Source organism: Piliocolobus tephrosceles, chromosome 6 (genome assembly GCF_002776525.5).
Source record: "Piliocolobus tephrosceles isolate RC106 chromosome 6, ASM277652v3, whole genome shotgun sequence".
Taxonomy (NCBI): Eukaryota; Metazoa; Chordata; class Mammalia; order Primates; family Cercopithecidae; genus Piliocolobus; species Piliocolobus tephrosceles.
In genome coordinates, this window is record NC_045439.1 from 17,938,705 (window position 1) to 17,951,169 (window position 12,465).

Here is a 12,465-nt window from a genome sequence, read left to right on the forward strand (position 1 = left end):
GTTCTGCCTGCCAGATGAGAGGGTCGGGAGCAGATCCTGCCTCTCCGCGCGGTCCGGGGCCGGAGCTCAGCGTAGCCAGCGATAGCTGGGTCTCGCTAAGCGATTCATCCCCAACAGGCAACCTCTGCGCAGAAGAAGGTGGGGAACCGTCTCAGGACCCTGGAAATATCCGGGATTTTGTAGACTCGTCTAGGGGGAAAAAAACTAATCCAGCTGATACAAAAATTCCCAGCTGGTGCTCACTCCCATTTGCCTCGGCCCAGAAGTTACCATCAACAGATCTGGTTAAAAACTGTTAGAGCCCGGCGTGGTGGCGCGCACCTGTGGTCCCAGCTACTCGGGAGGCTGAGGCGGGAGGATCGCTTGAGCCCAAGTGTTCGAGGCTGCGGTGAGCTACGATGGCGCCACTGCAGTCCACCCTGGGTGGCAAAGCAAGACCTCGCTCTATAAAACACGTTGCAAGGAGCGTATTTCGAGGTCCTGTGGCTCCAAAGCGGGTATCACACAGGGTCCGCCCAACCTCTCCACCGCCAGTAGGGCTCGCGCTGGTCCCTTTAAATGTTTCCTTCGGGAGCAGAGGGACCGGTCCTTTTAGAGCGCGTCCGTCCAGAAACGCGGCTGCAGAAAGAGGGTTCCGGGGCCTCCGAAAGTCTACTGGTTGGCCTGGCAACGCCGCTTGCTCTTCCCAAGGGGAAGACGCGGAAGAAGCCGGGGCCTGAGTGCTCCAAGACCCCGTGGGCTTCCTGGGTTTGTTGCCCCCACCGGCCGCTCATTAACTCAGGATGGCGTGGAAGGCCTCGCCCGCCTCCCCTTCTGGGCCGCGGCTCCGCTTAGGTGAAGGCCTGTTTGGGCGTCCCCACCCTGGAGAGGGTCCGGGGTCTGGATTTTCAGAACTGCCACTCTTCTAGTGGTAAATGAATGGATAACGAGCATTTGTAGGGTATTTTATGATGTTTATCAGTAAATCAATTTGATGACGTGAATACTTCCACAAGCGCTTGTTAGGCACATCACCGCGTTTGAACCACACACCTGCCATTCTTAGTGGGGCTTATTCCTCCCATTTGCCTTCAGGGTTAATTTTCTAAAGGGATTGGGACTGGAACCTAACTCTTTTGGGGTATTTTGCACTTTTCTCACTTAAGGACTAAAGAACTCTGACATTTGGAGTACTACAACCTGAAAGAGTTACCTATGAAGAAACACCACCTTATCCAAAATAGGAAGAGGACCACGAATACTAACATTTGGGATTATAGTAGTGCTGGCCATTATCTCATTGAATCCTGACGATGGCCCAGCTTGCTATCCCAATTTGTAGGATACAGTGAAGGGTGGAGTCTGACCCTGAGCCCAACACAACTTTGAGATAAAATTCCACCCTGCCTCCCGGGTCCTGTTAGTGCCTCCTTTTTCCAGCGGGTGGGGACGGCTTATTATTTGGACACAGCTTGACTGGCTTTTCTTTATATTAAGCAAAGCCCAGCGTTACCTTTGCTTAAGTAACGGCGTTCCTCTTTTCCCAGCGCTGGCGTCGATGCTCCCTTCCTCGGGCCATTGGAGACTCCGTTGCTTTTTAATGGCGGCAGCGGCTGCTGGGTGAGCAGCTGGAGGCCGAACAGTGTTCGTCCCATTCGGAGAGGATTGCTTTCTCCTGGCGTCACCACAGCTGGGTTGGTGGGGGTAGCTTTTCCCTCTTTGCTCCCCCACTCTTGAAGAAAGAAGAAGATGCCACTGCCATTTGGGTTGAAACTGAAACGCACCCGGCGCTACACGGTGTCTAGCAAAAGCTGCCTGGTTGCCCGGATCCAGCTGCTTAATAACGAGTTTGTGGAGTTCACCCTGTCCGTGGAGAGCACTGGCCAGGAGAGCCTCGAGGCCGTGGCCCAGAGGCTGGAGCTGCGGGAGGTAAGCCACCTAAAGACTGCAGGCCGGGCGCGGGTGGCTCATGCCTAGAATCCCAGCACTGAGAGACCGAGGTGGGTCTATCACCTGAGGTCAGGAGTTCGAGACCAGCCTGGTCAACATGGTGAAACCTCGTCTCTACTAAAAATACAAGGCCGGGCGCGGTGGCTCACGCCTGTTATCCCAGCACTTTGGGAGGCCGAGGCTGGCGAATCACAAGGTCAGGAGTTCGAGACCAGCCTGGCTAATATGGTGAAACCCCCATCTCTACTAAAAATACAAAAATTAGCGGATGTGGTGGTGGGCACCTGTAGTCCCAGCTACTCGGGAGGCTGAGGCAGGAGAATCACTTGAACCTGGGAGGCAGAGGCTACAGTGAGCCGAGATTGTGCCACTGCACTCCAGCCTGGGCTACAGAGCAAGACACCAGGTCAAAAAAAAAAAAAAATTAGCTGGGCCTGGTGGTGGGTCCCTGTAATCCCAGCTACTGGGGAGGCTGAGGCAGGAGAATCGCTTATACCCAGGAGGTGGAGGTTGCAGTGAGCTGAGAGCACACCACTGCACTCCAACCTGGGCAACAAGAGCGAAACTCTGTCTCAAAAAAAAAAAAAAAAAAAGACACTGCAGGCTTCTCTTTGGGCATGCTGGCTGTGTGTTCTAGCCCACTGGCCGCTCACTGTGTGTCCCTGGCTGGGATGTCTGAGTTGAGCCTGTAGGTTCCCTCCTCATGAAGCAGGAATAGATTAGAGCAAGAAGTCTTCCCTTGGGGTGCCCTATAATAACTAATGGTTCTTATTTTGAATATGTTTATATTCCCCCCAAACGTAATCCAGAATCAAATGTCAATACACTCTGGGTTGTTCAAATTTCTATTTTCTAATATACCCCCTGTGATATACTAGGTCATCCCTATCTCTAGTACAGTTTACTGACTTCATTCTTTCTTTTTTGTTCATTTTTATTTTTTTAGAGGCAAGGTCTAGCTATGTTGCCCAGGTTGGTTTCAAATTCCTAGGCTCAAGTGATCCTCCCGCAATAGGTATGTGCCACCATGTCCAGCTCCTGACTTCATTCTTTCAACATTCATTGAGTAAACAGAAAATTCATTGACTATATTCTTATAGGTCAGATCAAGGTTCTAGAGACATATTACCTGAACTCAGTTTGAGTTCTAGTTTCTTACCATCTACTTCTATTACCTTGGGCAAGTTATGTGATATTTCTGAGCCCTGGTTCTCCATCTGAAGCATGGGAATGACTGTGACACGTAATTCTCAGAGTAGCATAAGGCCATAAGCTCTACTAACTGTTAGAGTACTGATTGGGAGGTTTGCCCAGGAAACCCCTAATCTAGTTGGTAGGAAGTTATGGAGTACTTATGTATCCATATAATGTCTTAAATTTAAAATGTTATGCAAGGCCTGTGAAGAAAGGTCTCTAATTAAACCTAGGACCCTCCCTACCTTTGGCTGCCTGGTTCTGGGGTAAGGGAAAGTTAGAGAAACTGGTTATTCCACCTAAAAAGTCAGGAATAGATGAACTTTGCTCCTGGTGACCATCCAGTCACTTATATGATAACTCAGTACTGAACACGCGTAAGTGCCAAGCACATACATACTTGGAAGCTCACCCCGGTGTTGTTGCCAATAAGAAAACAGGCATGATGCATGCTGTGATAAGGGAAGTAGAGGTTGTGTCATAGGCCAGAGGGAGGTGCAGCAAAGGGAAGGCTGCTCAGGGAAGTTGATTCTGAGCTGTGACCTGAGGATGGGGCAAGGGAGTCCTATCAGGGGCTGGAAGAGTTCCAACAAAGAGAACTGCACAGGGCCAAAGACGCAGAGGGAGCTGGTCTACCTGAAGCCTGAAGTGCGTGGAGGAAAGGCTGACTGTAAAGGCAGCAAATGAGGATTTTTTGTTAAAGGATTTGGATTTATCCTGAGCGTAGTGGGGAAGTTTAATGAAGGGTGTAAACAGGTGTGGTACATTTGTTTCTGTGAAGAGTGAGGCCTTTGGAGAATGATTCGAAGGGCGTGGTTCAGGTACAGATGGTAGCCACCTGGAGTTGGATAGGGTTGGAGAGAGGTGGTTGGAATCTGGAGACATTCAGGACCTACCGAGTAATAGGCAGGGGTTAGTATGGGTCCAGGTTGATATTCAGGTTTTCAGTAGATGGTGGGGCTATAACAGAGAGGAAACGTGAAAGGAAGTGCAGATCTGTTAGGGGCAAGGAGGAGCGTGTCGTGAGCTCGGTTTTGGAAATACTGAGTTTGAGGTGTTTGAGGTGCCAATTGGAGGTGTTGAATAGACAGATGGATCTGCTGATCTGGAGTTCAGGCACGAGATCCAGGTTGGAGGGAAGAGATTGGGAAGTATCAGCCTAAGTGAGTTCATTAAAGCCAGAAGATGGTATGAGGCTCTCCAGGGGAGAAAAAGAGGACATTGCCGACCCCTTATGGTACATTAGAGGAGGGGAGAGTGTTGGAAGGAAACTGAGATTAAACTGCCCAAGAAGAAGAAAGAAAACCAGAACAGCAGGCCTCAGTAACCAGTCCCTGTTTACTTGCATTTATTCTTTCATAGGGATGGGGTGTCACTCCATCACCCAGGCTGGAGTACATTGGCACCATCGTAGCTCAATACATCCTCAAACTCCTAGGCTCAAGTGATCCTTTTGACTTAGTCTGCCAAGAGCTGGGACTATAGGTACACAACCACACCCAGCTAATTTTTTTTTAAAACTTGTGTTTTTGAGATGGAGTCTTGCTGTGTTGCCCAGGCTGGTCTGGGAGTTCTTTCCTCTAGTTATCTTCCTGCCTCAGCCTCCTGAGTAGGTGGGATTATAGGCGTGTGCCTCCTTGCTTGGCTTAGTGGCTTATTCTATTTATTTATTTATTTTGCTTGCTTCGACTTTTTTTTTCCTATTATGCTTTCTTCTTCCTGTGATTTTCTTCCTCATGCACTAGGTCTGTCTGTAACGCCTAGAGTCAGCGTCTTGAAGAACTATGGTTTGTTTGTTTATTTATTTATTTATTTTGAGACAGCGCTCTGTCGCCCAGGCTGGAGTGCAGTGGCGCAATCTCAGCTCACTGCAAGCTCCGCCTCCCGGGTTCACGCCATTCTTCTGCCTCAGCCTCCCAAGTAGCTGGGGCTACAGGTGCCGCCACCACACACGGCTAATTTTTTTGTATTTTTAGTAGAGACGGGGTTTCACTGTGTTAGCCAGGATGGTCTCGATCTCCTGACCTCGTGATCCACCCGTCTCGGCCTCCCAGAGTGCTGGGATTACAGGCATGAGCCACCGCGCCTGGCCCCGGTTTATTTTTATACCAGGTGTGGAATGTGTTCAGTAAATACAGGGAGAACTGAACCCACAGGCATTGCCTTCCTTCTGTTAATAAGTCCAGAGAAATTGCCATCCATTGTTAGAAGTTATCAGTCTCAAGGAACTAGTAACTTTATATAGCTGTGGGTGTATTTTGAGTCTGATTTTTACCGGAAGAGGAAACAGGCATGGTCCCTAGAAAATGTTTTGCCCTTGGAGAGTCTGTTGCACAATTTCCAACATTCAGTAACAGTCATGGGTAGAAAGTTTGTGTGGCAAACTTTTCCTTTGAAAGCCCCAGTAGCTCGGCTCTGTAGCATATAAACAGATGGCTCAAGCGTCAGGCCTAATCTTACCAAATGACTGTTCAGAAATAATCTGAGTGGGGTCACACCTGTTTCTAGTTTGTACATATAGTCTCTGATTCATACCAAGAAATATCAGTATGTTGGTTTCTTGCACTATTCTCTCACCAAGCAAATTTGGAATTATCATATCTTATAGATTTGGGTGAAAAACTTTTTTACTGTCCAAATATAAATGGAGGGAAAAGTCTTTCCTCTTGCTTAATTGAATACCATTTCACTTCTATAATGACAATTTTTTTTTTTGAGATGGAGTTTCACTCTTATTGCCTAGGCTAGAGTGCAGTGGTGCGATCTCGGTTCACTGCAACCTCTGCCTCCCAGGTCCAAGTGGTTCTCCTGCCTCAGCCTCCCCAGTAGCTGGGATTACAGGTACCTACCACCACACCCAACTAATTTTTTTTTTTTTTTTAAGTAGAGACAGGGTTTTATCATGTTGGCCAGGCTGGTCTCGAACTCCTGACCTCACATGATCTGTTCACCTTGGCCTCCCAAAGTGCTGGGATTACAGGAGTGAGCCACCGTGCACGGCCCTATAATGACAGGTACAAGGGCCGCACAATAATATTACTATAACACTATACCCAGGGGTTTCAGCTATATCAGTAGTGTTTCTTACACTGGGTTTATGGGTATATTTTTTTGTTTGTATTTTTAGCCTTCATATTTTTACAAGTGTGTAAGATATATTAAATTAAAAGCAACATGGTTAACATACATATATCCAATATAGTTAACTTAGGTTGCTAACTTTCTTCTCAGTTCACCATATTTGAACTACAGAAAGTAACTTTTAAAAATGGGAAAATGAATTATTCCATTAGGAAAATGTTGCTGTTCATTATAGCAATAGTTTCTCAAAGCTGTTGGAATTCCCTGCCTATCATTCTTCTGAGTTTCAAAACATTTTTTCAAGAGAGGCTTTGAGTCCTTTTGGAGTTTAAGGGGAGCTAGAAAATTCTCTCAAATTTTGAAAGTATATGCTGTAGAGGCTTGAAGGGGGTGGTGAGACAAGAGGGTGCCCACCTGGGCACGGCCACTGCCTGGGGCATCACCTTGATGGAATCAGCACAGTCCAGAATGCAAGAGCCAAGCTCAAAAATCTCATGTCATGGGAAGACCTGATTTAATCTAGCTCACTGAGAATGATATGTAAAACCAGGACCCAAGTTTAGTAATTTATAAGCAGTAAGGAACTGCCAAGGGTCCCACGTATGTGTGCCCTCTTCCCAGGCTAAGATTTTCCTATAGTTAGGGCACATGGGAGCCAGAACAAACCAGAAGTTTCATGGTGAACATGGAATCAGAAGAGGTGTTGCCTTGAAAAAGTAGATATTTTCATAAGTAGGCCAGGTGTGGTGGTTCATGCCTGTAATCCCAGCACTTTGGGAGGCTGGGGTGGGCGGATCACCTGAGGTTAGGAGTTCAAGACCAGCCTGTCCTGGCCAACATCGTGAAACCCCATCTCTACTAAAAATACAAAAAAATTACCTGGGCGTGTTGGTGTATGCCTGTAGTCCCAGCTACTTGGAAGGCTGAGACAGGAGAATCACTTGAACCCGAGAGGCAGACGTTGCAACGAGCTGAGATTGCGCCACTGCACTCCAGCCTCCAGCCTGGGCGACAGAGTGAGACTCTGAAAAGAAAAAGTACATATTTTTATAAGCAGAGAATTGCTGCCTCTAGGACCAGACAAATTTCTTTAAGTCAGGACACCCTTTCCTCTGGGCAGTGCTTCAGTGGTGCTTTAGTCCCTGTCTGCCTCTTGAGATGGATGCTTAGCAAAGTGGTTAAGACAGTCTGCAGTAGTCAGAAACACCTAGGTTGCATCCAAGTGCTGTAATTTAAGTAATTATTAAATCACTTAATTTCCCAAGGTCATTGATTTTTCATCTGTAAGTTGGGGATAATAATAGTACCTACTTGATAGTGGCTATAAGGATTCAGTGTTAAATGTAAAACATTTAGCAAAGGACCTGGTATTTGGGAAACTCTTAGTAAGTGTTCATCTTTATTCTCTTCATAGGAATTCTTTTCTTTTCTTTTCTTTTCTTTCTTTTATTTTTTGGTGAGATGGAGTCTTGCTCTGTCGCCCAGGCTGGAGTGCACATGGCACGATCTCAGCTCACTGCAACTTCTGCCTCCTGGGTTCAAGCAATTCTCTCACCTCAGCCTCCCAAGTAGCTGTGATTACAGGCGCCTGCCACCACTCCTGGCTAATTTTTGTATTTGTAGTAGAGATGGGATTTTACTACGTTGGCCAAGCTGGTCTCGAACTCCTGACCTCAGGTGATCCACCCGCCTCGGCCTCCCAAAGTGCTGGGATTGCAGGCATGAGCCACCACACCCAGCCTAAAAAGGTTTTTAATCCTCAGGATATGGGGAAGTTCTGAAACCATGGAAGTCTCTTCAAGATTTTTTTTTTTTTTTGATGTTTTTGCTATGGTTTATTGTGTTAGTTTTATAACTTAGAGGACAGTTTTCTTTCACCTGTTTCTGAGGGGTGTGTGTGTGTATTGGGGCCTCTTTATTGTTGTTCCCATATATGGCCTTCATACATAACTGTTGTTTTGAAGTTGAGTTAAAGACTGAGCCACTGCTAAAAATTACCTGCAAGGTATTTTGTTGAAGATGAAAGTCTAGCAAAATGTATATGGTAGCCTCTTATTTCTTAATTATAGGCTTCGGTTTATCATAGATCTTTACAAAATGTTTTTTAAATTGTGTGTTCAGTGCGTTACACACAATGTCAAGTTTTTGTTCCATAGAATATAAGCTCCATCAAGGTAGGAATCTTGTTGACTGGAGCATTGCCAGGGTCTGGGATAGTGCCTTTCACCTTACAGTATGTTGTTGCTGAATTAATGTTTACTTAGTTTAAAAATTAAGAGTTTTGAATTTAGATTGATAAATATGGACAGCAGTACAATTAAGTCTGCCTTTATTTGCTCTGATTTTATTTCCTGGAGAGAGTTAAACATTTCCAAGGTTTTGTATTCAAATAGAAAAGCACCATTTTCTTTAGACTCTTTTTTACTTTGGGGCTTCTTCTGAAACACTTAGAAAGTGATCTAGTTGTAGTGACTCTCTGAGGTAAGATTGCTGTGTCAAGGGAGTGTCAGCTTCCTCACTGGACTTTGAACAGATACTTCTCATAGCACCTTATGGCGGATGGGGATATTTTTTGGCTAGAGGATTTGTTAGAGAGGAATCAAGCATATAACGCAAACCATAACCCTCAAGCACAACTTTAGAAAGTGTTCTTGGCCATCAAAGTGTTTTATTTTAAATTAGTATCTTAGGTATTCCAAATATCCACTGACCTTATCTTGACTGTTATCTGAGTAGACATCAAGAATTTCATGCTTATTTCCTTATGTACTAGCTGTTTTCATTTGGACTCTAAAAATAGCTGAAATATGTATAAAGTAAAAGTCTAGTACCCAGAAACTTTTTTACCTTTTGGGCCGAGTAGTTATTCATTTAGGTGTGTATGTTATAAAACAAATAAGACTGAGGTAGAGACAAGAATCTGTGAATATTTTCAGTTAGAGCTATTGGACCATCTGAAGCAAATATGTTAGGTTGGCCTCTCACCTAGATAGAGAAAGCTTTCCCAAGTCTAACACCAATTGCAAATGATCAGGGATTTTTCTTGATGTTTAGGTTTTCTGTTACTTTTCTTCTTTGGTCTAGGTAATTAAGAATTAGCCATATAAATAAGTATGGAAATTACACATACAAACATGGAGGATGTGCATTTTAAAGTCTATTCTATAATCACAAGTTATTGCAGAATTTGGAAACCTGTTTATTTGAAGAATGGAGTATTATTCAACCTAGGCTTAGTGCCTAATAAACTTAAAGGCTACTAGCCTAAGATGTTTTACTTCCAGTATTGGATTTTTCCCTTGAGATACCAGATGTCCTTATTTTCTTACCAACAGTCTGTCACAGTAGTATAGTCTCAGGACCATGTGGAATTAAGCATGAATTTACTCATTTGAGATTTGTAAGGTGAGTTACAAAATGGTGGACATGAAGGAACTGGTGGTGTTTTGGGGGACTCTAAGTGCTGTCACTGTCATTGGTGTATAGATTCAGATTCCATTCCTTCTAGTATCTCTAGAAGCTTTGACTTTCCTTTTGGGTAAGTGAGCATTATTGTGCTGGAAGCTTAATTTGCCTCATTTAATCTTCACAATGAGTTAGGCGTTGCATTATCTTTTCCATTTTCAAATTAGGAAACTGAAGTTATGAAAAGTTCGAGTGATTACATAGCTGATAAGCAAAAAACCCAGGATTTGAGATTTTACGTCAGACTTGTGCACGAACTTTGACCTTTAAATTGATGGCGGTCATGGCCCGCTTTGAGATCTGATGTAAACACAGAATTCTGTATACAATTTCAGGTGGTTCATAGCCACTCTCTCCCCCGAGTCCATCCGTGGGCCTAGGCTGTGGGCGTGGAGGCTTCCTGGTTAAGGCAGTCTCTCCCTTTCTCTCCCCTTGTCACACAGCAGGATCTTTCTTCCCTGGTCTTCTACTTCCCAGGGTGAAGATGCTGGAAGGATGGAATATTTGTGAACAATTCAAGACCTTCATAATTAAAAAATAATCATTTGCCTCTGAATATAGTTCCTCCCCTCGCCGACCCTTCTACTACAAATGCCCTTTTCTCTTTGGCCTTCATCTTTAGGTCTCAGGAAGGGCCATTCATTCTTCAGTGGGACAACTTACTATTAAGGAAAAAGCCCCGTTCAGGGGGACAGAGGGGAGGTCATGAGTGGGAATTCCCCCACTGTACTGCTGATGGTAGATCCATGTCTATCTTTCCTTCTAGGCAGCAGGTATGTGATGAATCTTCAGGAATTGAATGGATGATTCATTCTTCCTTTATACATTAATCAAGTTCCCAGGCCAATTGTTGAGCCCTCTATGTCATTCTTCTTGTCAGATACACACCTTATGTGAACATGGCATTTTCTTTTCTATTAACAAGGATTCATCATTCTCTTATTTAGCAAATATTTTCCTGTTCAGTTCTCTGAGCAATTTGTTCGTAAACAAATGTCACTTAGATTTCCTTTATCTTTTAATGAATTGACAGAACATTCAGAGGCAATTTAAATTTTTGCCTAAGATGCTAATATTACTAGAAGAAACTATGTATGTCACAAATCCTTCATGAGAATTGGCAGCATGTAGTAGAAATAACTTCCTATCGAGGGTTTGTACCACTTTCTATAGTAGATTACCCAAATGTAGTCATTAAAAGGTGTATAGTGTTGAGATTTATAAATGGGGCAGAGTAGTTGTGTTATTTTAAATAAGTTTTGACTGAGTAGGCTAACAAAATATACAGGTAATCTCATGCTGAGTGGCAAGCTCATGTGAATCTAAAAACAACTTGTTGGCTGGGTAAGGTGACTCATGCCTGTAATCACAGCACTTTGACAGGCTGAGGCAGTAAGATTGCTTGAGTCCAGGAGTTCAACACCAGCCTGGGGAACATAGTGAGACCCTATCTATACAAAGAATTAAAAAATTAGCTGGACATGGTAGCATATGCCTGTAGTTTCAGCTACTCTAGAGGCTGAGGTGGGAGGATCACTTGAGCCCAGGAAGGCAAGGCTGCGGTGAGCCATGATCATGCCACTGTACTCTAACCTGGATGGCAGAGTAAGACCCTGTCTCCAGAAAAAAATGAAAATAAAAACAACTTGTTATGTTGCAGTTACTTAAATGGCTCAGACTTCATTGACTTGTCAAATGAATCTCAATGTCAAGTTAATTTTCAGTGCATTGAACTTTATACCATTCAATTCAACAACAATTGGCAAGGTGGGTTTTGGAAGCAAAGAGGTAAAGTTTTGGTGTTCAATGGACTCGGGTTCAAATCCCTACAGACTACCTGTGTGAAGTAAGGAAACCAACTGCCCTGGGATTTCTTTTGTGTGTGATATGGCTGCATGTAATAGTAAGAATGATAGCTATATATTGGGTACTGACCATATGCCATGCCCTGTGCTAGTTGCTTTACGTATGTTTAACCCTGTGTATAATCAGCTTTGTTTCCTTCCACCATCTCATTGATGGAGTAGACCAAAGACCAATAACATCTATAGGACACTCATTACCTGGCAGCTCTTTTTTAGTATTCTTTAGCCATTTCCACTTTCTGTTTCATCATGTAAATTTGTTAGTTGGAATAATATATTGAGAGATAATAATGGGTTGGAGGAAAATCACTGGAGAGGTATTATTGTTAAGTCAGGTAACTGAGTGTAGAGCTACACTGCTGAGGATTAAGATACTCACCATAACATCCTTTCTCTTCCTCCAAGTTTGGTGTGAAATATCTAGAAAATAACCTTCTCATTCCCTTGTAATTTGCACTTACAAATAATATGTAGACACATGCATACTTGACTCACCTGTGTTTTTATGATTGACGCTTATTTTGAAGTCAAATTTATGTTTAGTGACTTAAGGAAAGAATACTTAAACTACACAGTATGATAACAGAAAAATAAAGCATATTTAATAGTGAATATGTCTAAAATTGTGTTATTATTTGTAAAATGTCTGCTACCCTTCAGTAGAATGCAGATTTCTCTGTATGATGCTACACAACTAATGCCTGGTTAGGGCAGCTAGTTGGTGACAGCCCCCTGCTAGAATTCAGGTATTCCAGCTCTTGGTTTAGCACTTTTCTCTCAATATACTACTTTTCCATGGAGCCATTGCAATTTTCCTAAAAGAAAAGCAATCCAAATGTTGGTATTGTCTATTTACTTTAAAAGGAAATAAAGGGAAAGAAGGCCAGGCGTGGTGGCTCATGCCTGTAATCCCAGCACTTTGAGAGGCCGA

General features: G+C 43.9%; 1 protein-coding gene across 1 annotated transcript in view; it reads left to right on the forward strand.

Moving 5' to 3' along the window:
* The first annotated feature begins 1,728 nt into the window (after positions 1-1,728).
* Positions 1,729-12,465, forward strand: part of PTPN21 (protein tyrosine phosphatase non-receptor type 21) — an 89,224-nt gene continuing 78,487 nt past the window's right edge. Inside the window, exon 1 of the mRNA XM_023205395.1 lies at positions 1,729-1,908. Within this exon, the coding sequence (XP_023061163.1) occupies positions 1,729-1,908 (180 nt within the window). The remainder of the gene's footprint in view (positions 1,909-12,465) is intronic.